The sequence below is a fragment of the Heteronotia binoei genome, chromosome 13 (genome assembly GCF_032191835.1).
Source record: "Heteronotia binoei isolate CCM8104 ecotype False Entrance Well chromosome 13, APGP_CSIRO_Hbin_v1, whole genome shotgun sequence".
In the NCBI taxonomy this organism is placed as follows: Eukaryota; Metazoa; Chordata; class Lepidosauria; order Squamata; family Gekkonidae; genus Heteronotia; species Heteronotia binoei.
In genome coordinates, this window is record NC_083235.1 from 36932301 (window position 1) to 36958474 (window position 26174).

Consider the following 26174-nt stretch of genomic DNA (forward strand, 5'->3'; position numbering starts at 1 on the left):
CTCCAACTCATCCCTCATCTCTCTTGAAACTGCAAGTTATCATAACATTAATTTCCCAGAGCAGAGCTTTCAGTAACTTGATTAGGTCTAAAAGCCTACAAAAGGCCAAGTAACAGCTTAACAAGGCCAGTTTCTGGACATCCTTCCCTTACAAAAAGATAAAATAGGGGAACTATCTTCAGATTTCTAAAGTTTTTGGTGTTTTAATGTGTGTGTGTCTGCACCTGGAAGTTATGGTGATCTCTGGTGACTGACCCCTACTGGGACCCTGGAGAATACTCAGAGAGGTAGCTAAATAAATCCTGCCCCTGCCTCCTGACTGCTGGTATTCAAGGAGGTCTCTTGCCCAAGTCCTTGCCAGAGTTGACCTTGCATAGCTTCTAAGATCTGACAAGATCCAGCTTGCCTGGACTATCTGGGTCAGGGCAGATTTTTAACTATTTTGATAAGTTGTGCTGGAGAAATTTTCTAATTAAATAAATAGTACTGAGAAAAAATGTTGGTTAGTTAACAGGGCAGAGTGTCTTTTTGGGACGGGGGAAACCTGCAATCATACTTTCATTCTGCCATGAAACTTGCTGTTTGACTCTGGGTTCACTTCTTCTCAGCCAACCTATTTCTCACGGTTGCTGTAAAGTATAGAGTCACCCACAAACCTAGAGAAAAATGTCCTGTGACCTCCTGTCCCTCTTAGCAGAGGATTAAATTGTAAAAATAGGCAGCTGAAGTTTTTCAAAGCATGGAGGTAAATCACTTGATCTGGCAAGTAAAACTTTATGAAAGAGAGAGGATTTTTCCTCCAGGCAGTTGGCAACCTTATGAATACGGACAAAAATGGAGTTAGGCAGCAGAACCATTATTTTGTGGAGGGGTGAGGTCAAAATATGACAGGAAGGCAACCTGCCCATTTATCCAAACGGTAAACAAGAGTCTTGCGACGCCTTAAAAACTAACAAAATTAGAAGACAGCTCTAGTAAACGAAAACTTACGCGGGAATAAAACATTGCTAGTCTTTAAAACTCCACAAATCTACTGCCAAATTTTGTTTCAAAGGGCTGTCCTCCTACACTCCGTACCACCTAATTTCCGGTTCATTTAACTCGTTCCATGAGACACTTCCGGCCCTCGTCGGTTTCTCTCCCCTCCCATAACGTTCTAGTTCCGCCTACTCACTGAGTCACGTGGGACTGCGAACAGACCAATCAGAGTCTTTTGGTGCTTTATGAACTATCTAGAAAAGCTTTGCCGGATGGCTGGCAGTGGCAAGCAATTGCTTTGGCGGTGGAGGAGGAAAAAGGGATGACCGGGAGCCAGGTGGGAAATAAAGGGGCGACTGGAGGGCCGGTGGCGAAAGGGGCTTGGCTGGTCGCTTGTGGGGTGAGGAGTTGCGAATGGCTAACGAATGTGTTAAGCTTAGGCATTATAAAGAATACGTTGCAGTGTCTTTATGCCTGGCTGCTTAAGGTTGATGGTTGCTTAGTAGGGATGCCAGCCTCCAGGTGGGACCTGGGGATGTCCCCTGCAATTACAGCTCGTCTTCAGACTGCAAAGATCAGTTCCCTTGTAGAAAATGTCTACTTTGGTGGGTGGGTTGTATGGCTCTGTATCCCACTGAGGTTCCTGTTCTCTTCAGGCTCCATCCCCAAATCTCCAGGAGTTTCCCAACCTGGATCTGGCAACCCTATCATCCTGAGTGTAGACTGGGGTGGACTAAGATTTGAAGTGGATGATAGAGATACCCTCACTCAGGGAGGTTCAGCCAGGATTATTTTTTGGTCCATGGGTAATTTTACAGGACGAATGCCTTTCTTGGACAGTTTTTCTCTGCGTTAAGGTAAGAGCTGCCTGGAAAAGAGAAGCTTACATTAACATCCTAAGTGGAGTCTCTTGATGGGTTTAGACAGGCGTGACTCTATTCAAGATTGCACTACTAAGAGGTTTAACAACTTGTTTTTCCTTGCTGTGTGTCTGTGCAACCAGTCACTGAAATTAAGCCGGTGGTGTGTTTTGTTTAGAAGAGAGGCAGAGAGCTTATGAAAAGCATCACTTGCCTTGTTTCTTTGTGATTAGTTATGATAAGGGGCAAAGAAATGATGGTAGTCCTGAAGGCAAGGAAGCATGGCTGCAAGTACTGGACTGGGGTGTGTAATGTCTCCTGTCTTGCAAGTGAAGAGGTGCCTTTAAGGGAAGCAGAGAGTGAAAAGACAGGTCCAGCATCTCCTGTCACTGTGTCCTTGACTTTCTAGGCTGTATTGTTCCTTGCTAGGGCATTTTTGTAGTAGTAGTGAAGCCTCTGGCACCTGTTGCTGACGTGGTACTTTAACATTCTGCCAGCTGAAAGTAATTGTCAGCAATCCACTGTTAGTGATAAACCTGCTTTTTCAGCTGCAGTGAGATTGTAGGTGAAGAAAAATAGAGGTTAAGAGGCAGAATGAGCTATGTGATTAAAGCTGGGAAAACTGCATAGGGTACATTGCGAGGGAGGTCTTTGGTAAGGTCATGGAATAGGGGGCTAGTGCTGTCTCAAAATCATCTGGCCAAGAGACTGAACAAAAGGAAGGAGAGGGTTTTGCTGACAAATGAGAACCTGAAGTAGGATGATGATGGCTGAGGAGCTGAGGTATGGAGGGAGTCATTGAAAGGTTGTGAAAGTGAGACAAACCTTGCAGGCCTCAAGATATTAAAAGCCCATTGTAGGGATGAGTGAGAAAAGTAGTATGGGGAGTGGGCAGTGAGAGCTTCTTGGTAAAGGGGACTGAAATGGAGAGGGCTGAGGGAACACACTAAAAAGCACAGACCTGAGGAAAAAAAAAAGAATGCAGCAGCTGAGGAGAAAATGGAGGCAAAACCTGACAAAGGCCTTGTGGGCTGGGGAGTGTAAAGGGGAAAATAGCCAGATGTGGGATGCTGGAATTCTTTGAGGCTATGAAGTTGTGTGGGGAGAAGGAGTAAGTATGTGCAGCCCCTTCTCAACTTTCTCACTTATGTATTTCTATAGAAGTAATTTAAAAACCTTTGCAGCCTCATTATGGTGAAGGAAACCACACCTGTGTTCTCCTTTCTTTGTAGATTTTTTCCTCCTCCATTATGATCCCATCAGCTACCTGAAGAGATCCTCTTCCCTACATTCACACAGGGCCCTTTCTTTAGACCTAGAGCACCCTCTCTGGAATGTTTGTGTGGTGTTGCCACCCCTTATCCCCACTCTGAAAACCTTTATCAATACCATTTTTTCCATATAGCCTTTTGGCTTAATTTCTCCTTCCCTACCAAGGCATATGTTGTTGCATTTTTCTTTCTAGCTCTGCCAAAATTTAGTTTGCGTGTGAACAAAGCTATGGTCCAGTAAGCTGCTTTGGGCTGGGAGCAGTCTCTTTGCTTATTTTTATTCCACTAAACCATTGAATTAACTGTGCTATATAAGTAACATTTTGAGGTACAAGTCTGGTCGTTAGTTCAGAAAGACTTTGGAGGCCTTGCTCTGCACACCATTGTGCCTGCTTTGAACCGAACTCCAGTTCCATAAAGGTGCTTGGGGTAATCAGTGTTTATATCCTGCAAGTCAGGATTCTAAACTACAGTTTAATTCTTTTTTAAAGTTCTGATCCATGGGAGAGTAAATGACGTCAGATTCATTTGGATACCTGTGTTGGTACCAGTGTTCTCTCGAAGCTGAGTTAGCATGAGCTAGCTCACAGATTTGTAGCCTCCAGTTCACACATTTTTGTCTTAGCTCAGGAAGGATGACTCCAGAGCACAATTATTTATGCAGTAGCTCACAATTTTAATGGCAGTAGCTCACAAAGTAGAATTTTTGCTCACAAGGCTCGGCAGCTTAGAGGGAACATTGGTTGGTACATCATGAGAACCAGAGTTGGTTCTCACAAGAAGGGAGAAATTTGCAGGTACAAGAAATGACTAATATTTTTGCCATCGTGTGACTTGGCATGAAGTCTGAATGCAACGCAGGTTTTTGACATCAGCTTTGACATAATTAATTTAGGCTTTCCGCTGTAGAGTTCTTGGCCTGTCTCTTAACTATCCTGGCTATTAAATGTTTAGATCTTCTTTCCACCTCTTTATTCTAAATTTCTAGTTTTTTTAAATATCTTGCTTTCTTAAATTGGTGCGCTGCTGCCCTTACATGTGTATATTTGTACTGATGCTGTTAGGCATCAGGCTGGTAGGCTGTTTGTACTGATGCTGTTAGGCATCCTATTGTAGTGCTAGTATTTTTTAAAATTGTGTTTAATAATTTTTTTGTGATCCATTTAGGGAGCTTTCAGCTTGAGAGTACATCCTAAAAATGGGTTAACAAAATAAAATAGGGCCTTGCTGTCTTGGAGCCTAGACCTAAAAGCATTAAAAAGGCAATTCCCCCTTCTGCCCCAAATTGATTTCTACTAGGTAGCCAGTGCTCTGGTCTCATCAGATCTCACAACTAAGCAGGGTTGGTCCTGATAAGTACTTGGATGGGAGACCACCTAGGATGTACACGGTCACTATGCAGAGGCAGTCAATGGTAAGCCACCACAGATAGTCTCTTGCATAAGTTGGCTATGACTTGAAGGTACTTTCAGTGCCAGCCAGCCAGCCAGCTTGAGCACTCCAGGTGGGTAGCCGTGTTGGTCTGAAGCAGCAGAACAAAGTTAGTTTTACCTATAAGATCAACCTTTAGGCACCTGGTTCAAGGTATGAGCTTTCATGTCCCGATGTCACTTTATATTGTTCTAAATATTATACCAATATATTGTTCTTTAGAGGTGTAATGTTTGTTCTTGGATGAGTTGGATGAGATCCCCACCCTAGAAGAGACTGTTAAAGCCATCAAGCAACTGAAAAGTGGCAAAGCAGCGGGAGTTGATGGAATCCCACCAGAGATCTGGAAGCATGGGGGCACAGTACTACATAGCACACTTCACAAAGTACTTGTCACCTGCTGGGAACAAGGCAAACTACCACAGGACTTTCGCGATGCAATCATCATCACTCTACACAAGAACAAAGGGGGAAAGTCAGACTGCTCCAACTACCGGGGGATAACCCTGCTTTCCATCGCAGGCAAAATCCTTGCCAGAATACTCCTGAACAGACTGGTGCCCACCATTGCAGAAGAACTCCTCCCAGAGAGCCAGTGCGGCTTCAGAGCTAACGGGAGCACCACCGACATGGTATTTGTTCTCAGGCAGCTCCAAGAGAAATGCAGGGAACAGAACGAGGGTCTATATGTGACTTTGTCGACCTTACCAAAGCTTTCGATACCGTTAGCAGGAAAGGCCTGTGGCAAATCTTGGAACGTTTAGGATGTCCCCCAAGGTTCCTCAGCATGATCATCCAGCTACATGAAGACCAGCGAGGCCAAGTCAGACACTGCAACGACCTCTCGGAGCCCTTCCCAATAGGCAGAGGTGTAAAGCAAGGCTGCGTTCTCGCGCCAACTCTCTTTACGATCTTCTTTAGCATGATGATTCAAAGAGCCGCAGTAGATCTAGATGATGACGATGGTGTCTACATCCGCTATCGCACTGATGGCAGCCTGTTCAACCTGAGGCGACTGAAGGCTCACTCCAAGACAATGGAAAAACTTATCCGAGAGCTACTGTTTGCTGGTGATGCTGTACTCGTCTCCCACTTGGTATCAGCTCTGCAGCATATGACGTCCTGCTTTGCAGAGGCTGCCAAGCTATTCAGCCTAGAAGTTAGTCTGAAGAAGACAGAAGTTCTCCACCAGCCTGCAGCCCAGGAAGATTATCACCCTCCCTGCATCACTGTGGGTGAATCAGTTCTGAAGACAGTCCAGCAATTCAGCTACCTGGGGTGCATCATCTCCTCAGATGCCAAGATCGACAAGGAGATCGACAACAGGCTGGCAAAGGCAAACCGTGCATTTGGCCGACTGCACAAAAGAGTGTGGAGCAACAAGCATCTGAAAAAAGGCACAAAGATCAATGTTTACAAAGTGGTTGTGATGATAACCCTCATCTACGGCTTTGAATCGTGGGTTTTATACCGTCATCTCCTGTGACTCCTTGAGCGCTTTCATTAGCGCTGCCTTCGCATCATCCTCAACATCCACTGGAGTGACTTTGTGACCAACACTGAAGTCCTCAAGAGGGCGGAGGATACAAGCATCGAGGCACTGCTGTTGAAGATGCAGCTGCGCTGGGCAGGGCATATTTCTAGGATGGAAAACCACCGCCTTCCCAAGATTGCTCTGTATGGCGAACTTTCCACCGGCCATCGAAATAGAGGGGCACCAAAGAAGAGGTACAAGGACTCCTTGAAGAAATTCCTTGGCACCTGTCGCATCAACCATCACCAGTGGTCTGACCTAGCCTCAGATCGCAAAGCATGGAGGCACACCATCCACCAGGCTGTCTCTTCCTTTGAGAACGCACGCATAGCTGGTCTTGAGGACAAAAGGAGATTGAGGAAGAATCGCACTGCTACAGCACCAACCCCAAATCAGACTTTTCCCTGCAGCCACTGTGGCCGGATGTGCCTGTCCCGCATTGGTCTTGTCAGCCACCAGCGAGCCTGCAGTAGATGTGGACTACTGCACCCTTCTTAAATCTTCGTTCGCGAAGTCAAGCTGAGAGAGAGAGTTTGTTCTTGTATATCAGAGGTGGCCAAACTTGCTTAACATAAGTCACATAGAATAAATGTCAGATGTTTGAGAGCTGGAAGAAAGGAAAATAGATGGGGGGAGGTGGAGGTAGAAAGAAAGCAACTTTAACTTTAAATGCTTTCTCCAAGCCACCGGCTGGCTTGGCGAAGTGATTTAAAGAGAGAAATGCTTTCTTCAAGCCAGCCGGATGGGGCAGTGGGGGCTTCAAGAGCTACATAATATGTGTAAAAGAACCACATATGACTCTGGAACTGCAGTTTGGCCACCCCTGCTATATATTGTGTTGCATTGCAAATACTATTCCAATGTATTAGCCCAAAAAGAGATGCATTAAAATACAGAGGATTCTGTATTTTTTTCTTTTTTTTAGTGAGAATGAGTTTAGCATATGTAATGAGATAAGAAATTGATATCCCTGTTAAGTCCCGGGGGAGGTGTTTGTTCCTTGTAATTCAGCAATTTCCCTTTTCATTCTGTTCCTGAAGTTCCTTTGCAATAAAACAGCTACTTTGAGGTCACCCCACTGAATGTTCTGGGAGAGGGAAGTGTTCTCCTGCAGGTTGATTGCTGTTAGTCATAGCCACTAGGTGGCAGTGTTGGCCCTCTACTACTCATACTGCTATTTAGTTTTATTGAATAGGAAGTGAAATTATAAGTATCTTAAAGTGCACGTCACTCATTTTAAAAGAGAAACCATTTAATGAGAGTCACCTGCCTAGTGTTTCCCCAAATCTCCCAATGGCAAAATTGGAGGAAAACCCTGGATGGGTAAAAAAACCCCACACACACTTTTCTGAATGCTTCCATCTCTTTCCCCTCAACCACCCCAGATTTAGAATCAGGATGCTGTTGTCCATATTTGTTTGCTTCTCCTTTCATACCTTAAAGACAAGATGAGACCTGGTGCAGCTGCTAAGCATCCCCCTGCCCCCCTATAATGGGGCCTTGCTTCATAGGTCTTAAGTTAGGTCTTAAGGCAAAGGCTGGTGGTACAGGAGCTGCTTATTTCCCCTAGAAATTCATCTGTCATGTGTACTGGTGGGGGTTGCAATCTAAATAACTGGTTGCGTGAAGACTAGTACACTTAATCAACCTGACCTGGATGGCCCAGGCTAGCCTGCTCTTGACAGATCTCAGAAGCTAAGCAGGGTTGGTCCTTGTTATACTTGGGTGGGAAGTCCAGAATGTCCATGCAGAGGCAGGCAATGGCAAGCCACCTCTGAACGTCTTTTGCCTTGAAAACCCTATGAGGTTGCCATAGGTAGCCTGCAACTTGATGTTGCTTTCCACTGCCACATTTTCGATCAAAGGGTACCAAACCCTTGGGGGGAACAGGTTGTATGCCTTCTGTGCTTACCATGAACCATTACTGCTTTTTTTTCTTTTTAAATTGCATGGTCACAGAATCCCTATTTCTTATGTGTACAGATATTGGCAGAGGATTCTATTGTGAGAGTGAGACAGCGGTTCTAAATGGCCTTGACTGGGAAGGAAAACATACAAGGGGTCTTGCCCCTTCCAGGGGAATATGTGGAGCTGGGGCCGAAAGAGAGTCCCTTGATCACCACCAGCAGCAAGATCCCGGTTCTCTTTAAAAGCCGGCTTCCCTCAGAGCTGAAGCAATTGCAGCAGGTGAGTGAAATGGTGACCTTCTGGCTTGGGCCTGGCTGTTCTATCATGGCATGGCTGTATGGCACCAGCAGCATCTCCGTCATGCATTTTCAAAAAAAGAAAAAGAAAGGAATTTCTGGTTTTCGTGGTCGGTAATAAGAGCTTATAATCTGCCTGCCTAGCGTCTGCTGAAGACTGGGGGATGGACCTGTATACCAGATTTACTGCCTTTAAAAGGCTTGACATGTCTCCCTGCATTTATCTAGTGATTTCTGTGCTTTCTAGAACCTAGTTATGCAGGATGTTTTGCCATGGGCTATGTCTGGGCTCCCCATACTTATAGTCAATGTGAGTTCCTGCTTGGATCTCAGTTCGCAAGTGTGTGAGGGCCCTATTCAGACAGGGATTGTGGCATGTAGGAGAAAAGGGACTTCAGCTTTCCTCTGGATTGTTTTCCCAGCTTGAATGCCTCCAGAGGTTGCTGTTTGCTGCAGTAAGGAAACCTGTGTGCACCCCAGTCAGTACACAGATCAGCTCCCAGTAGAGCAAATTGCATTCCTTTGAGACCTTTTCTCCTATGTACCATGGTCCCAGTCTGAATTGGGGCTCCCACATACTTGGGATTGAGTTCCCAATTAAAGTCTAAATGAAAAATCCTTACAGTGGGCCTGGGGAGGATGTGTGGGAAAGCTTAGCTTGTAGTTAAGCTCCTAAACTCAGTCCCAATTGTCTCATCCCCATTTGCCTAAATTTGGTTGTTCAGGCACATAATCTGAGCACAGAGGGCTGCCAGCTTTGTTTTTAGAGAGCCTCCTTAAATTGGTTTGTTCAAGATTTGTATATATATTGTAACTCTTTTGTTATGGAATTAATGCTGTAAACTCTTGACTGCTGCATGACACTATTTTATAGGCTTATATTCCACCTTTTCCCATAGCCGGGCTCAAGGCGGATTACAACATATAATAATAACAATAAAAACCTACAGAACAAAGTTAAAACACCACATTAAAATTAAACAGTTAAAACAATAAATAAAATATAATACCAGTGAAAAGGGCACAGAATATTAAGTAACCAGTTATAGGCCCACATTTAAATGATGGCAATAGCAATAAGGTAAGATAGCGCTGTGGTAAGGTACAGTGTCATTACAGGGGCACAATGTCCCCACAAAGGAGGGCAAATGATGTAATGGTACGTCCACTGTCTCAACCATAAGCCCGGCGGAATAGCTCTGTCTTGCAGGCCCTACGAAATGGTAGTAGTTCAGGTAGAGCCTGGATCTCCATGGGCAGCTGATTCCACCAGGCAGGGGCCAGGGCTGAAAAGGCCCTGGCAGAGGTGAGTTGGACAGCCTTAGGGCCAGGGATGGTCAGGGGGTGTTGCGTAGCTGATTGCAACGACCTCTGGGGTGTGTAAGGGGAAAGGCGGTCCCTCAGGTATGTTGGTCCCAGACCGCATAAGGCTTTAAATGTCAGTACCAAAACCTTGGAAGCGGATCCTGTACTCAATAGGTAGTCAGTGCAGCCGGCACAGCACTGGCTGAATGCTTGCCCATAAAGGCAATGCAGTTAACAGCTGTGCTGCCGCATTCTGCGCTAGCTGGAGTTTTCGGATCAGCCGCAAAGGTATGCCTGCATAGAGCGAGTTACAGTAATCCAGCCTGGAAGTGACGGTTGCATGGATCACAGTAGCTAAATCCTGGGGGAACAGGTAGGGCGCCAGCTGTCTGGCCTGACGAAGATGGTGAAAGGCAGATCAAGTAACTGCTGTGATCTGGGCCTCCATGGTAAGTGAGGCATCCAGTATCACTCCCAGACTCCTCACCTTCTGAGCCGGTGCAAGGGGTGCACTGTCCAGGGTTGGGAGTCGGAGGCCCAACTCTAGTCCCCCACGGTTCAGGTACAGGACCTCTGTCTTGGTTGGATTGAGCTTCAGCCAGCTTTGTCATAACCATCCAGCCACAGCTTCCAAAGCTCCGGTCAGATGATCCAGAGCAGTGTCTGAATGGCCGTCCATCAGCAGATAGAGCTGGGTGTCATCTGCATATTGGTGACAACCCAAAGCCTCGAGCAATCGGGGCAAGGGAGCGCATATAGATCATTGGCGAGAGAATAGCTCCTTGCAGTGCACCACGCTCAAGTGGGTGTCACAAAGAGGTCTGCTCACCAAGAGCCACCCTTTGTCCCCGACCATGGAGAAAGGAGGAAAACCACTGTAAGGCAGTCCCCTGAACTCCTATGTTGGCAAGGTGGTGGGTCATGAGATCGTAGTCGACCGTGTCAAATGCTGCTGAAAGAGCTAATAATAGCAGCAGCGCTGACCCGCCTCGGTCCGATGAATGAATTGATACCATACTTCTCGTCTGACAGTATCTGATGAATAAATTGGTGCAGTGCATTTTGACCAGTCTTGTAGCCAAACCTGTCAAAAAGTTCTTGGTTAGGTTAGATTCAATTTATATCCCGCCCTCCCCGCCGGAGCAGGCTTAGGGCGGCTCAGAATTCATGATAAAACAATTCAGGTGCTAATTTCAGTGCAATTTAAAGATGGCATTCAGTGGTGTTCACACAGCAGCTTGCAGAGAGCCGCATTTGCAGGTCCCATCAGTCCAAACAGCCCCATATGCTTCTATTCTTGGCATAAGGCCTGCACTTAGGGAGGGCTGCAGCTTACCTGTTCCTCCAGTGGCAGCTGTTACAAGGTAGGGACCTGTTTGCCACCCACGAGCCCCTCTAGGCAAGGACCTAGCTGATGTTCCTGAAGTGGGGCAAGCACTGCCTTGGGCAGCTGCACTCAAAAGAGCCAGAGGTGGCACGTCAAAGAGTCACAAATGGCTCCTGAGGCACTGATTGAGTGTCTCTGATATACTTGTTCTCTGGTTCAGGAACCTGTTGTTCAGTGCAAGTGGTGCTGTCTATCAACCTAAAGCATTCTGCTTCCTTTGCTTTTATTGCTTACGTTTTCTTCCCTATGGGGACCTGAAGTGGCCTACAACCTTATTCTCTCCTCCTCTTCTTTATCCTTGCAAAAACCACCCTCTGAGGTAGATTAGGCTAGAAGAGTGACTAATCCAAGGTGGGTTTGCACAGCAGAGTGGATTCTGAGTGTGGATCTTCCCAATCCTACTTGGACACTGCAGCACCCTGGCTGTTGCTGAGAACAGGATTATGTCCATTAGGGAACTTGGGAGTCGGGATCTTTGGCAGCTGTGGGCTGTCATGTCCCCTCTCATATCTCAGCTGCCCCTTCCTGATGAGGACATGATCTTGAGACATAAGTCTGGTCTGGGTTGGGTCCTCTTGTTGTATTCTGCAGGCATGCTCATCCGCTGTGAAGACCAAAGGGCTCAAGATGTCCAAGGTGTCTTCTGCTGGGGTTCCAGTCCTGGAACCAGGAGCTGGGTTACTCTCCAAGAGCTGTTCCAGAGAGCCTCTGGGGGAGATGCAGCTGAGCGCATCCGGACATAGGAATGTTTTGGAAGGTGGAAATGCAAATGGCAAAGGTATCAGTCCCTTTATGTTCTTGAAACAGTGAAGCAAGCTGAAATTCGATTAACCATGGCGCACATTTTAATTGTTTCTTTGAAATCTGTAGACTTTGTATTTCCCCCAAAGGAGAGAAGACCCTCCCCTCCCATGGGTTCGAAATTTTCTGACGTAAATCTTTATGTTAAGGCTTCTTGTGGGGGGTGGGGGTCTCTTGTTTGGCTTGATAGCACAGAGCTGGAGAGCTTCCTTTCTTTCTCACCATCCAGTTTTGAGGATGTCTCCAGGCAGGGTTGGGATGAAAATTCTGATTCCTTGGTGTCATCATCTAAGTATCCTGGGTGATCCAGTTGTTGGAGTTTTCCTTACAACTGTCCTTCTGTAGCTCCCTGTGCTGTTCATGTGAGGTCTGAATCTCTCTTGTAGAAGCCAGTGCGGTGGAGTTTGTACCTGATCCAGAAGCCCTTGCCAGCATCCTGTCCAACACAGGGCTGTCTAATCACGTGGTGAGTGCAACCCATAAGCCCAGCCTGGCCCGGCGGGTACCCCTGCGGGAGAAAAGAGCATGCTCAGCCAGCAGCGGGGTAAGTCTCCTCTACACTGACTCCCATCAGTCGGGCTTCCGCCCGGGTCATGGGACGGAGACAGTGCTGGTCGCCCTGGTGGATGATCTCCAGCGGCATCTGGACCGAGGCGGCTCGGCGGTACTGATGCTGTTAGACCTGTCGGCAGCGTTCGACACGGTCGACCATCGGTTGCTGACTTGCCGTCTTGCCGACGTGGGGATTCAGGGGTTGGCTTTACAATGGCTTACCTCTTTCCTCAAAGGTCGGGGACAAAGAGTGGCGATTGGGGGTGAATTGTCCCAGAGATACCCGCTGGATTGCGGGGTCCCTCAGGGAGCGGTTCTATCCCCGATGTTGTTTAACATCTATATGCGCCCTCTTACCCAGATTGCCCGGAGATATGGGCTGGGTTGCCACCAGTACGCTGATGACACCCAGCTCTATCTACTTATGGACGGCCGGCCTGCCTGTGTCCCAGAAAACCTGGACCTGGCATTGCAGGCCGTGTCTAGATGGCTCAGGCTGAGCGGGCTGAAGCTAAATCCGACGAAGACAGAGGTCCTTTGCCTGGGTCGCCGTGGTCCAGGGAGGGAGATTCCCTTACCGGCCCTCGATGGTGTGCCTCTGTCAGCGGCGCACAGGGTTAGGAGCCTGGGGGTGCTACTAGAGCCTACCCTAACTATGGAGGCCCAGATAGCAGCCACTGCCAAGTCCGCATTTTTTCATCTTAGGCGGGCAAGGCAGTTGGCCCCTTTCCTGGAGGGCGACGACCTGGCAACAGTGATCCATGCAACGGTCACCTCGAGGCTGGATTACTGCAATGCCCTCTACATGGGGCTGCCCTTGTGCCAAACCCGGAAGTTGCAGCTAGTGCAGAATGCTGCTGCCCGGCTGTTGTTAGGGCTCCCTAGACGGGAGCACATCCAGCCGGGGCTTCGGGGACTGCACTGGCTGCCGATAACATACCGAGTTCGGTACAAGGTGCTGGTTATGACCTTTAAAGCCCTTTATGGTCTGGGACCTGCCTACCTTAGGGACCGTCTCTCCCCACATGTCCCCCAGAGAGTGCTGAGGTCGGGGTCTCAGAACCTCCTTATAATCCCTGGGCCAAAGGAGGCCCGTCTGAAAGCGACCAGGGACAGGGCCTTCTCGATTGCAGCTCCCTGTTGGTGGAATCAGCTCCCAGAGGAGGTGAGGGCCCTGCGGAACCTTGAACAGTTCCGCAGGGCCTGTAAAACAACCCTCTTCCGGTTGGCATATAATTAACTGTGAGCAGAATGCCTGAATATTAAATCTTAAACATCAGATTACTGAATATTGGAAATTTGAAGGACTGATTTAAGGAATAGTAGCATAGTGTATATCGATGTGAGTTTTATGTATTTTTAGGCTTTTATGTATTTTATTGTATAATTTTAATTGTATTTAAATCGACCTTTGTTAGCTTTTATTGTTGTAAGCCGCCCTGAGCCCACCTCGGTGGGGTAGGGCGGGATATAAATCGAATAAAGTAAAGTAAAGTAAGTACACACATGAGTGCCGTTATGACATTTGTTTGTATTCTGTGTTATAACGTTTGTTAGTCAAGTTGATACGGAGAAGATCAGTGGTCTTCAGTCTATTGGTTGGGACCCTCGAATGGCCTACAAGCCCCCACAGAGCCACTGTTTCTTTGCTGGCTTTGGAAAGACCTGCTTTCAGTGTGTCTAGAGACCAAGGATATTATGCCTGTTGCTCTTTGCTTTTATGCTGAAAAAAGCATCAGGACAGCCTGGCCAAGAAGTCCCTAAGTGGTGGAGCGAGTTCCTCCATGCTTTTGGCTTTATCTGCACTGCGGTACACGTCTCTGGAGTGGGGTTTTTTTTTTTTTGCCCTCAGATTTCTTGGTCCTTTGGTTTTGGCCATAATGCTAGTGAAGTCATAGCTCTGGCTCATTGTCTTTCTGTCACATTGCTCTGATGTCACCTGGCATCTGTTGAATGCTTGCAGATTAAGTGGCTCCTAGGCAGGGTGGGGCCCTGTATCTGGAAATGCTGGAGAATATTATCTCACATGATTCCCTTTTGCCTTAAGGAATGTATGTGTGACAAAGGTAGATGCTGCTGCTGTTACAAAGCGTTCTTGTGCCTGGGCTCTGCCCCGCCCTTGATCCAAGGTTGTCTCCTATAGCATAAGGAATTACAGACAGCTTCCTTGTGTCACTCAGTGGTAAGAATGGCCACCACAATGAACATAGAGGAAGCTGTGCTTACATTTGCTGCGCATGGTCAGGCAACAGTTCACAGAGGAGCTGCAGTGAAGAAGATCTGAAACCATATCTTTACATGAGTGGATTCTCTGTCTTCCACTCCTCCCCTCCAGCCTGGTAGTTAGGAGCAAAGAAACTGGAGGAGGCTCTTCCCCAGAGATGGTGTTTGCATTCAGTGTCTCTGATTTTTCCCTGTAGACAGGCCGAGGCTCCCTGTATGTAGGAGCTACTGCAGCAAATCCTGTCCGCACGCCTCATCTTTCCAGATCATCTTCAAAAGGTACTGGACCCTGGGATTTCTTCTTGGTGTCTGGGGACTGGGTGGGGCTGAATGGTGCCAGAGGCCTCTCCCTGCAGCTTCTTCGGTGTTTTAGCTTGGTTAGAAGTTCCTTAGCTGTTTTGAGGGCTGTGGAAATTGAATTAAAGAATCTTCATCCTCTTTTGTCCCTCTGTCTCTCCTCTCCCCAGCAGATGTGGATCATCCTCAATCCTGTAGTCTGGCCCTGAATGCCCAGCAACTGAAGGCACTGTCTGCGACACTTGGGAACCTTAGGCCTGGGGTGAGTGATGGGTGGTTTGTTATTTGCTGACCAGCAGGTGGCAGTGTTGAGAGAAAAAAATGCTGGGGTTAGGAGGATGACTTTTAAAAGGCTGTAGAACGAAGTAGGAGTCAAGTGCGCTCATAAGACCAACCAAGTTTTATTCAGAATGTAAGCCTTCGTATGCATGCACACTTCTTCAGACGAGGAATCGGGTACAGTGAGCAGAACTACATATAGCTGAACTAAATGTGACAGCAGCCGCAGATTCATCCCATGGCCAGCAGTGCCATTTGAGAAGCAGTTGTAGGTCTTTAAAAATTGCCATGAGGCCTTGATCCAGATTGGGTTTGCAGCAGACCCAGGGGCTCTTCTCCCCCCACACAGCTTTTCATATGCAGAATCTCCCCCTCATGGCAGTTTCAGTCCTTGAAGAGACCTTGCGGAGGGAGGATGACCAGAACTTGTAAGGGCTTGCCAGGTCCTTTAAGGCAAGGATGTTCCACCACACACATGACTTGGCCAATTAGCTGTCTCCCTCCCCCACCATCAGGACTTAGACTGCACTATGATGCCGTATGAGTTTTACGCTTCTGTATATATCATCTGTTTTAAGAGTCTTCTATTTTAATCCTTGATTGATGGATTGGTTTTTCATGTTCATGTAAAATGTTAATCTCTCTGAGCTTGCTTTGCAGGGATAGCCGTATATAAGTTTAGCAAATAATATTAAGAACAGCTACTTCTGGGGGCTGCCATGCATCTGGTCTGGATGGGAGCTCTCAGCATTGGAAAAAAACCCTGTTTCTAAAATGGCATCGGTGGCCATGGGATGGAATGGGCCACTGTTGTGTTTAGTTTGACTTTTAGAGACTGATGCTTTTTTAAAAATTGGGGCTGTTGTTCTCTCTCTACAAGATTCTCCTTGTCCTTAACACCATTTAAGCATAGCAGATTCTCGCCTTTTTCAGCATAACAGTGTCTCCATTACAGTACTAGTTTAGAGTAATTATCTATTTCTGTTGTTGATTCCAAGTTAGTCCTGTGTGGTGGTTCTGCATACGTGTGCTCTGTGTGTGTGTCTTGGATCAACTGCTTTTGTCTCCTTATTTTCCCTGTCTAGGAGGAGCAGATGGGTCAATGTCGCAGTCAGTTATTGCCTAAGGCAGAGGTGGCCAAACTGGCTCAGAAGCCACCTGCAACTCTTTCACACATATTGTGTGGCTCTTGAAGCCCCCCCCCACCTGTTGGCTGGGGTGCTTTCTTTCCACCTCTCCCTCCCTCCATCTATTTTCCTTCCTTCCTTCCCTCCCTTCATGTCTTGTTTAAGAATAAACATCATGGCTCTCAAATACATGATGTTTATTCTGTGTGGCTCTTACATTAAGCAAGTTTGGCCACCGCTAGCCTAAGGCCTCTGACCATAGTGGGTATAACGTGTAAACTGGGTGGAGGCTTGAGAGAAACTGAAGCTTCTGTCAATGTATTTTAAAATATTTCTCCATCCCTTATGCAGGAGTCCTTTTTTTTTTTAAGTGGCTCTCCATGAATCCATCTAAAGATGTGAATATTTGTGGGAGGGGGGGATTCAGGAAGGTTTTATTTTCTTTTTCCCCTGACTAATAACTTCTTCGCACTGAGAAACTCCCATGGAATACTTTCTATCTAGGAATGAATGACATCCTTTTAATGATGACATTTTGCTTTTTCAGAATGTTTAGTATGTTTGCATTTAAAAATCCATCTACAGCATTAGGTAATGATGATTCTTGAGTGTAGGGAACATATGTAAAATATTTTCAAGCATATGTTTAAATGTGCCTAATTTTGTCTCCAATGAATACTATATGTGATAATACACTATTGAATTATTCAATAGTGTGAAAACTGAGTCTTGTTTTGTTATTTTTAGCTTTTTATTTCTGTTGGCAAAAACTAAGATATGGTAGTTAAGGCAGCATAAGGTTATAGCAGTTTGCAGATCTCTAGTATTGGGAGTATTTTCAGTTTTGCTTACAGAAAATGAAGGCCATGTTACTATTTCTTGCTTAAATATGATGGTTTTTACAAGCTACACAAGTTTATAAAGCCTGCATTTTATACTGTTAAAGCAGCAATGTAAGTACTGTGTGCATTTAAATCCTGTGCCCCATTTGAGTTTTCCAGAAAGTTCTTCCACAACTTCAAAATTTCCAGAAGTTTTACATCTCTAACCACAAACTTCATCTCCAGTGATGGTGAAATTTGGGGATAGTTGTGCCTGTGCTAATGGCCCCAAGTCTGTTTGATACCCCTTTGTCCAGTCAGCAGACTTCTCTCTGGGACTGCCTTGCTGTCCCACCTGGGCTGGTGCATGCTTGTTAGCTGCAGTCCCTTGCTTCCCTGACTGTCTGACTTCTGCATCAGGTGGAGGCAAAGGACCACCAACTCATGGAGAACCTGCAAGCAGGCAAATGTAAAGATTCAGCAGCCAGGTCCAAGACAGAATGCCTGAACAGCACCACTGAGGCCGGTAATACAAAGCAAAGGTGAGAAGAGCTGAATGATGAACTGGTGGGAGGGGACTATTTGAATTCACAATTCATATTGTGGCCTGTTATCCTGCTTTTCAAACTCTTGGTGGTGGAGGAGAATCCCCATCTGATTTCTAGCTTGCCTTTTTTTATTGCTTTCCAATTCTTTACAATCTAGGGTATCTGAGCCAACGTGCATAGGATTGTTTTCCAGATGGATGTATTCATTACTGGTGGAAGTTGGGTGGATCTCATAAAGTGTTTCTGTAGGCATAAGGCAGAGCATGACTTTCTCACTGTCTCCATCCATTCCAAAATGCCTCCAGGGAATGCCTCTGCTCCCTAATGTATTGCAGCATAAAATAATACTTGAGGCTAGTTCTTACTCAGACCTTTCCCCTCCACCCCGTCCTGTTTTGTAATTGTGTGTTGCTGTCTACTCTCAAATAGCAACTCGGCTGGCAGTAAGGAAACCACAGGAAGCTCATGGACAGGTGAGTAGCAGTGATTTTTTAATCTGCTGATTAGGTTCATGATCCACCATATTTGCTGGGTGTAGACTCTTGACACAAAGAGGTGCTTGTGGATATCAATAAACAAAATTGATTGTTAGAGCTTAATGTGCATTTGAGTAACACTGAGATGAAGCTTGTTTTCTCTTTTTTTAAAAAAACCCCTGAAGATTTTGTTCTATTACCATCCAATTTCTGCTTTAGAAAAGATCTTGAGCCTTCCATGAAGCATGCAGACAGAGTGCCCTTCAGTAACCCTTTAAATGCTGTCTTTGGAATGCAGCTCTTGATTCTGTTTGGTGCAGAGCATGAATCACTTAGCTAACGGTCATCCTTGCTAACTTCATCTCTTGATGTTCCAGAAGAAGATTTTGTGCCAGATCCAGCCGCCAAAGCCAGCATCTTATTGAACATTGGACTGAGCCATTCAGCCCTTGGGGCTGGCAACAAGCTGAGTCTGGCCAGGCGGGTTCCAGTGAAAGATGCCCGAAAGGCGCCTGTTTGTGGCAACGGCAGGGTGAGTACTGTTCAGTGACAGAGATCTGGATATCTGTACATTATCTCTGGATATTTGTAAACCATCACTTTGACACAGAGAGAACTCTGCAGCCTTCTGTGTTACACCTCTGAGGATGCCAGTCATAGCTGCTGGCAAAATGTCAAGTTCCACAATGCCAAGACCACGGCCACACAGCCTGGAAAATCTACAACTACTACTCTCTAGGTGTGCTCTTGTGGTCACCTCTTGTGGTCTGTACTCAGGCTGAGCTCAAGACCTGTTCTAGATTTCTGCAATGCAGGCATATCATCTCCCTCATCTGCTTTCTACGGTCTGATGGGTGACTAAGTAGGCTAAGAGCTGAGGCAGCCATAAACTGAGGATCCATAACCAGTGGGTACAGGAACTGACTTAAAGGTGGCAGCTAGCTTGACACAGCTATGGCATCAGCTAGTTTCTTGGGATGGAGCACTCCTACAAAGTCCTTTCTAACAGGCTGGTTGAGTAGGAGGAACTTGGAATGCCAGTGCAGAGCATGGCTTCCTTTTAGTGACTGAAGTCACTGATACAGGACAGTGTAATGGAGCTTTTGCAGTGGAGAGGGGCGTTTGGGCAACTTTGTCTAGAGAAATCTCCAGGTGGTTTCCAGTCATCAGCTCACAGATCATGTAAAACTGATGGCTGATGAGTGTTAGGAGCATCCCTTTAGAAGTCTTTTAAAGTATCTTAGGTAAGAGGAGAGGAGGAGGGGTCCATGAGAATCATTTGGGGGATGACTGTCTGGAACCCACCCACCCCCAGCCATCCAAACTGCCCCCTTGTAAGTTTGTGCAGGCCATTTTTGGCCATGGATTACCAAAAAGACAAATAAGTGGATTCTAGATCAAATCTAGCCTGCATTCTCCCTAGAAGTTAAAACAACCAAAATGAGGCTATTGTACTTTGTTCACATTAGAACATAAGAGAAGCCATGTTGGATCAGGCCAGTGGCCCATCCATTCCAACACTCTGTGTCACACAGTGGCCAAAAATACCAGATGCCATCAGGAGGTCCATCATTGGGGCCAGAAGCCCTCCACTAGAAGCACATTAGGAGAAGATGAGCGTCATTGGAAAAGACAATAAAGCTAGGAAAAATTGAAGGCAGCAAGAAAAAGAGGAAGACCCATCATGAGATGGATTGCCACACAAAGGAAGCCACGGGCCCTCAGCAAGACCTGAGTAAGGCTGTTTATGACAGGATGTTTTGGAGGTCATTAATTCATAATTGCTGCAAGTCAACTTACAAGTGTATACACACACACACGGTTTCTTAATCTTTTTCCCCTTTGTCTCCCTTTAATTTTAAGGTTCCCTGTTTATTGTAGCGTGTTCAGTCCTTTTCATGTGGTGGCTTGGATTTTTAAAATCTGTTCATTTTACAAGATCATTTTTTCTGCAGATCTGAGGAGTTGTCTCCCCACCCTCACCCCCCTATAAAAACCTCTGCCTTGTCTGTAGGTGGCGTAGTCTTACCGCTTTTGCGATTTGGCACAAGGGCCAGACATTTTGTAGGTACAGCGATGCTGTGGTTGGTACACCCCCTCCCCCACTGCCACTGTTTTCTGGGCATGCCAGCCTCTTTTCACTGCCCCCGTACCAAGTGCCTTCCTAAACAGCTGTTACTTACTGAAAAGCTGTAATGCAGTGGTGGTTGTCAAAAAAGTGTACAAAAAAGATGCATCATAAGGTGATGAATCATAAAGCATAAAAGCTCATAAGACAGGGATGGTGGCTCAGTGGTAGAGCATCTGCTTGAGAAGCAGAAGGTCCCAGGTTCAATCCCCGGCATCTCCAAAAAAGGGTCCAGGCAAATAGGTGTGAAAAACCTCAGCTTGAGACCCTGGAGAGCCGCTGCCAGTCTGAGAAGACAATACTGACTTTGATGGACCAAGGGTCTGATTCAGTAGAAGGCAGCTTCATATGTTCATATGTTCATATGACAGACAAGCAGAGAAGAAATGGGATTTCTCATGAGCCTAGCCTCAGAGACCTGTCTTAGGAAAGGGTTTGGGGGAACTTTCTGGGGCGTGGTTTGCTGCTATGGCAGCGGGAAGTACTGATGACTTGTTTTCCCTACCCTTTCTAGGGTGAAAATGCATCCCTTCCAGGGTGTGCTTCCCCAACAGCAAAGTTTGGCCGTGTGTCCTGTCGTTCCACTCAGGGCCTTAAAGGTACAGCTAAGAGGAGTTACTTTGTGAATTTAAGGAGGGTGTGTGTGTGCTTTATTCTTAGGAGATGTACTGAGGGCTGCCCTGGTATATAAAGGGGGGGGGGGGGAATGGCTGCTCACTGAGATTTTCTGACTTCTCTCCTTTTCACCTTGCAGGTCTTAAGGAGTTGGGGGCTTTTGGAGCACAGCTGCCCGTCACACCTGGCAACAGATGTTCTGTGGTGGATTATTCGCCAAGTGGTCTAGCCAGGAGGGTTCCCATTGTGCAATCACAATCCTCGGTTTGTGCCCAGGAAAGGAGATGGGTGGCAGTGGCTTGGCACTACCAGCCACACTCAAACTGAGGTTGCAGCGTGGGCAGGAGAAGGGTTTCGACCAGTGTTCTAAGATGAATTAGCGTGAGCTAGCTCACAGATTTTTAGCCTCCAGCTCACACATTTTTGTCTTAGCTCTGAAAAAATGGCCCCAGAGCACAATAATTTATGCAGTAGCTCATAACTTTAATACCAGTTTGCTCACAAGACTCTCTGCAGCTTAGAGGGATCAATGGTTTTGACCTCCCCGCCATTTGATTTCCTGACTCAAAATGGCTTCAGTTGGAAGGGTTACTTGCCCTGTTGGGGGGCTACACATGTAGTTTATTAGTATATGTGCAGCTCCCTCCAGCAGGATCGACCGTTATTGTGATCATTTTGGGTTGGGGAAAATGTGGGGGTGATGTGGTGGAGGTTGACATCCCTTCTTTCCCCACCCTGAGTCATGATCCTTATCCAAATCAAGCCCCCATAGAGTTGGGGAGGTGAGTTCCTAGAATCATAATGTGAGACTGGTGTTCTGAAATTTGGGTTTCATACTGTGAAAAAATTGCAATGTCTAGAAGAGATATTTGTGTAGGTTATGGATCCATGTCATGTCCATATTTTTGGGTCCTCTAAAACTGGCATATGAGCTTCTGATAGGCTATGGCTGGAGCTACTATATCCCCAAGACTTTACTGCCCATGGCTTAAGAGTTTGGCAGTCATAGATACTCATCTGGTGAAGGTAGTTTGCTAGAGTGCAGTTTGTTTTGTTCTTGAAGCATTCTTGTTGCAACACGCCCCACTCCCCACCCCAAAAAAACAACAACAACCAGGTGGTGCTCTGAATACTTTCTCCTTTTTGGTTCAGCATTTCAGCCCTTGGAGGTATAACCGTGCGCTTCTCTCTTCTTGCCCTGCTAAGCGGTCAGGTATCCGGTGCCTGACAGAAACACCACAGGTGGGTTTGTGGAGGGACCACAGACGTTTGGGTGACCAAGTCCTCCTTTGCCAAAAAGCATTTAAAAGACCCAGTCCTTCTGTTGCTTTGTGACTGCAGGAAGTGGGTGTTGTGTGATCTGTAGGTTAAGGGAGAACTTCTGTATTCTGAGGTCTTTGGTTCCCCCTCGAATGTATGGATTTCTTTAAGTTGGGTGGCATGACTTGCGGGGTGGGGGGGAGGTTAGAGTTTATAATAGTCACCATGATGGGGTCGGACCAATTATCTCATTTGACATGATGTTGTGAAGAAACCCTGACTCTGTCTTGCCATGAGCAGGTCAGTATGCAAAAATTAATAGCCATATCTCATTCTTGTTTATATACTCTGAGAGTCTGAGATGTGGTGGCTTGCAAAACCAAAAATCTATTTTCCATATGTAGTAGGTTTTTTTTTTTTTTTTGCAGTATAAGAAGTCACACAAATTGTGTTGGGAACTCTTCCTGCTGTTGACTTCGAGGCCATAGATGTATCAGTTTTGATGCTGTATGAGCATAGCACCAAACAGGCTCCCAGAACTTGTTTCTTGTTACATTAACTTAAAGAATATTTGATGGTAGGATTTAAGAAGGAATCTTCAGCTGTGAGCAAGTTGGGCCTTCTTAGCTCTAGACAGGCAAGGTTGTAAAAACTGTTGCCAGAGGCTCTCTTGCTTACGGTACCAAGTTAACATTGGAACGAAATTTTTTTTACCCATGTTGTCTTGTACGTTTCAGACTTGTACTTGGACGGGTGGGGTCACCCCACACTGTACGGGCACTGTCAGCTCCAAAAAAGATGGCAGTTCTGTGCACTGGGTGAGTGTCCAGATGGGGCTGGAGGAATGCTTTCAAAATTGCTTGTCTTTGTGGCTTTGAATGTTGGCTGGTTGTGCTGTCTGAGCTTCCATCTAAGAATGCCTTTTATAAAACTTCTTAGTGACGATTAACTTTTTTGGTAGCCCTGCTACGACAAGCACAAGCCAAAAAAGTTGTGGGAGTTATTCGCTGCAAAATTAGAAGTGAAAAGCAGACCTCAACACACTGATACTCAGACAGATCTGGCAGCAGCCCAAATACTCAGACTTTTTTCCACAGCATGTCTTGGCCAGTCACTTTCAGTTGTGGGTGTGATTTGTTGGATCTTCTTCCATGTACACTGAGGGGTGTCTCTAGCATTATGCTTGCAAGCTGCAAAATGTGGGGACCCTAGGGAACTGAGGTAAGAAGACTGTGGAACATCTTCCATCTCTTCCCCTGCTCATTTTCTGCAAATCCTTGAGAATGTATACTTAATGCATTCATGGAAAAGGATTCTGACATTTGTTAATTTCAAAAAACTTAATAAAAGTGAGCATTAAGAAACAAACGTACCCCATCTGCAGAAGTCAGTGGGCCCAAAACAGACTTTCTGTTGATAAATCATTGTGCAGTTCACAATTTCTGGTCATTGTAGTTTAAAATGAATTGTAGAGATGAATTTTTGCAAAATTCTGACCTGGTATAGCCCGAAGGCTGTCATAAACTGTATTTATTTCTCTTATGCCCTCGTTTTCTTCCCTAATGGGGGCCCTATGCAACATGTTGTTCTTCTCCTGTTTCACCCTCACAACAGCCCTGTGAGGCAGGGTAGATTGACTGTGCAGTTGGCCCAAGAATCACATAAGCAGGCTTCCCTGGTAGAGTGGGAGGTGGTGGTGGTTTTCAGATTCTAGCCTAGCCCTCTAACCACTGTATCACACTGGCACTCTAATTGGCACCTCAATAGTGTAGCCTCCATCCTTACTCTTGTTGAGATCAGCAGGCAATGTCCAGGCAGGGAAGATGTTTTGCTTTCTCCCCCATCCTCATTTAATTTAATTTTTCTATTTATACCCCGTCCTATCCTGCAAGTGGGCTCTGTCCTGCAAGAAGGCAGCTTACAAGGTTAAAAACTTTGCAACAACATTAAATAAACCATATCCAAACAAAACAATATCATAATTACAGGATTATCAAATTAAATGAAAACCAGGATCCACGTCATTGGCTACCAGTCATAAAACTACATATAGGCTGGTTGTATTCGGCATAATTTACGCACCTAGATAGAAAGGCGCTGGGGGAAGCGATGACTTCAGGGGACACCCGCTGGATCAATTAAAGGCTAGTGGAAGAGCTCCATCTTACTTAGATAAGTCCCGCAGGGCCTGGATCTCCAGTGGGAACTCATTCCACCAGGTAGGGGCCTGGACTGAAAAAGGCCCTGGCCCTCGTTGAAGCCAGTCGGGTATCCCTAGGCCCAGGGATCATGAGAAGATGTTGTGCAACTGACCTCAGAGCCCGGGGGTGGGGCGCAGCTCATATGCGGAGAGGCGGTCCTGAAGATATGCATGTCCTGTTTGCGATGACTGTTTAATGGGCTCATAAACTGTATGGTCTGTGACCTGGTCATCAGTCTGACCTCTTCCTCTCCCTTTAGGAGACAATTGCAGTGCGTCTCTTTAATGATGGTCTAGAGGCATCAGCAAAGAAAGTGTCTGCCTCTCGTGTCATCCCCTCGGACATGGGGAAACACCAGGTATGAATGGAAGGCTTGGTTGGGTAGCAGGGAATTATTCTCTTCTGGTGGAAATTGGCCCCCAGCAGAAGAAATTAAGTAGCTGCCAATCCAACCCTTTTCTGCCGGGGTTCTCTTCCAGCAAGCTTGTTGGGTAGCTTGAATCCATAAGCAAAGAACCATTGCTGGTAGGAGTGAGTAGGATGGGTTGGTGAAAGTTCTTGACTCTGCAGTGAGGTGGGAGCAGAAGAATGGGTCTAGAACGGGGGTGACCAAACTTGCTTAACATAAAAGCCACATAGAATAAAGGTCAGATGTTTGAGAGCTGCAAGACATGAACATCAGATGTCTGAGAGCTGCAAGACAGGCAGGCAAATGGATTGGGGGGGGAGGGAATGGCTGAAAGAAAGCAACGTTAACTTTAATTGCATTCTCCAAATGGCTGACAGTATGGAGAATTGATTTAAAAAGACAAATGTCTTCTCCAAGCCATCTGATGGAACAGTGGGGGCTTGAGAGCTGCATAATATGTGTGAAAAAGCCACGTGTGGCTCTCAAGTCAGAATACTGGTCTAGACAGTGAAGCATAGAGTTGTAGTGGGAGGACATTACTAGAGTAGTGTATTGTCTGCAAAACAAGCTCTGGACTTGGCACAGCACGTGGCACTAGACAGGGTAATTTGTCCATGTCTGATTTGCTGGTCTTCTCAGTTTTTGTTTTCATGCTAACCATTGGCCATAATGGAATTCCTTGCAAAATAACCTGGGCCTTTATATTTATTTTGCTCCTTACAATGGAAAGACAGTAGAGTACCCAGAACTAGTTGGTGACTGTTCACAATGTGAAACTCTACAAAGACTTCACAAGATTTCTATGGTGCTGGAGTATAGGATGCTGAATTGAGTAAGGTTTGCATTCACTGGTTAAGAAGTTAGCCCTTTTGAAATCACTTTCCTTGGCCCTTCAATAACCAAGGAAGACGTTCTGTCTGTAACTTATGCGTAAGAATGGGAAGTTTAAGATGCACAAGGTTTTGTGTTATCTCCTATGCTACAAAAGCACAAGAGGGCAGAGCCAGGCTAGGCTAAACCAGCTGTTTAAGCTTACCAGGGAAGTTTCCAGAGGGCTTCAGCCAGGAACAAGCAGAACTGTGCTGCAGTATCTCTGCCAGCAATGCAGGAGTCTCTTGGCTCAAGCTCTTCAGTGGTGTCTGCACACCCATTGCTTCCTCCTGCATTGCCGCAAGAGTTGCTGGGTGACTTGATGTCCATTGTGACTGTTGTTAGCTGTCCTGATCCTGTTTGGGGAGGGCGGGATACAAGTGCAGTAAATAAATTGTGGGCACTGTTGTCCAGGTGTTCCCTGAGTGGCTCATACTGTGCTGGAAAAACTGAAAAAGAACCTGCTTGAATGTTGTCATTTCAACATGGCAAACTACAGCCCAGCTTTGCTAATATTCATGAAGACCATATCACCTTGAGTGAAAGTGCATACAATCTAAATTCTTAAAATTTGGTTTGGCTAAATGTGTCCTAGAG

General features: G+C 46.2%; 1 protein-coding gene across 1 annotated transcript in view; it reads left to right on the forward strand.

Moving 5' to 3' along the window:
- The first annotated feature begins 1262 nt into the window (after positions 1–1262).
- Positions 1263–26174, forward strand: part of TROAP (trophinin associated protein) — a 29555-nt gene continuing 4643 nt past the window's right edge. The window contains exons 1-14 of the mRNA XM_060252343.1: positions 1263–1378; positions 8058–8261; positions 11562–11748; positions 12158–12315; positions 14744–14825; positions 15017–15105; positions 17491–17612; positions 18048–18091; positions 18472–18626; positions 20737–20821; positions 20977–21101; positions 21990–22079; positions 22835–22915; positions 24558–24656. Of these exons, the coding sequence (XP_060108326.1) occupies positions 8103–8261; positions 11562–11748; positions 12158–12315; positions 14744–14825; positions 15017–15105; positions 17491–17612; positions 18048–18091; positions 18472–18626; positions 20737–20821; positions 20977–21101; positions 21990–22079; positions 22835–22915; positions 24558–24656 (1476 nt within the window). The 5' untranslated portion in view covers positions 1263–1378; positions 8058–8102. The remainder of the gene's footprint in view (positions 1379–8057; positions 8262–11561; positions 11749–12157; positions 12316–14743; positions 14826–15016; positions 15106–17490; positions 17613–18047; positions 18092–18471; positions 18627–20736; positions 20822–20976; positions 21102–21989; positions 22080–22834; positions 22916–24557; positions 24657–26174) is intronic.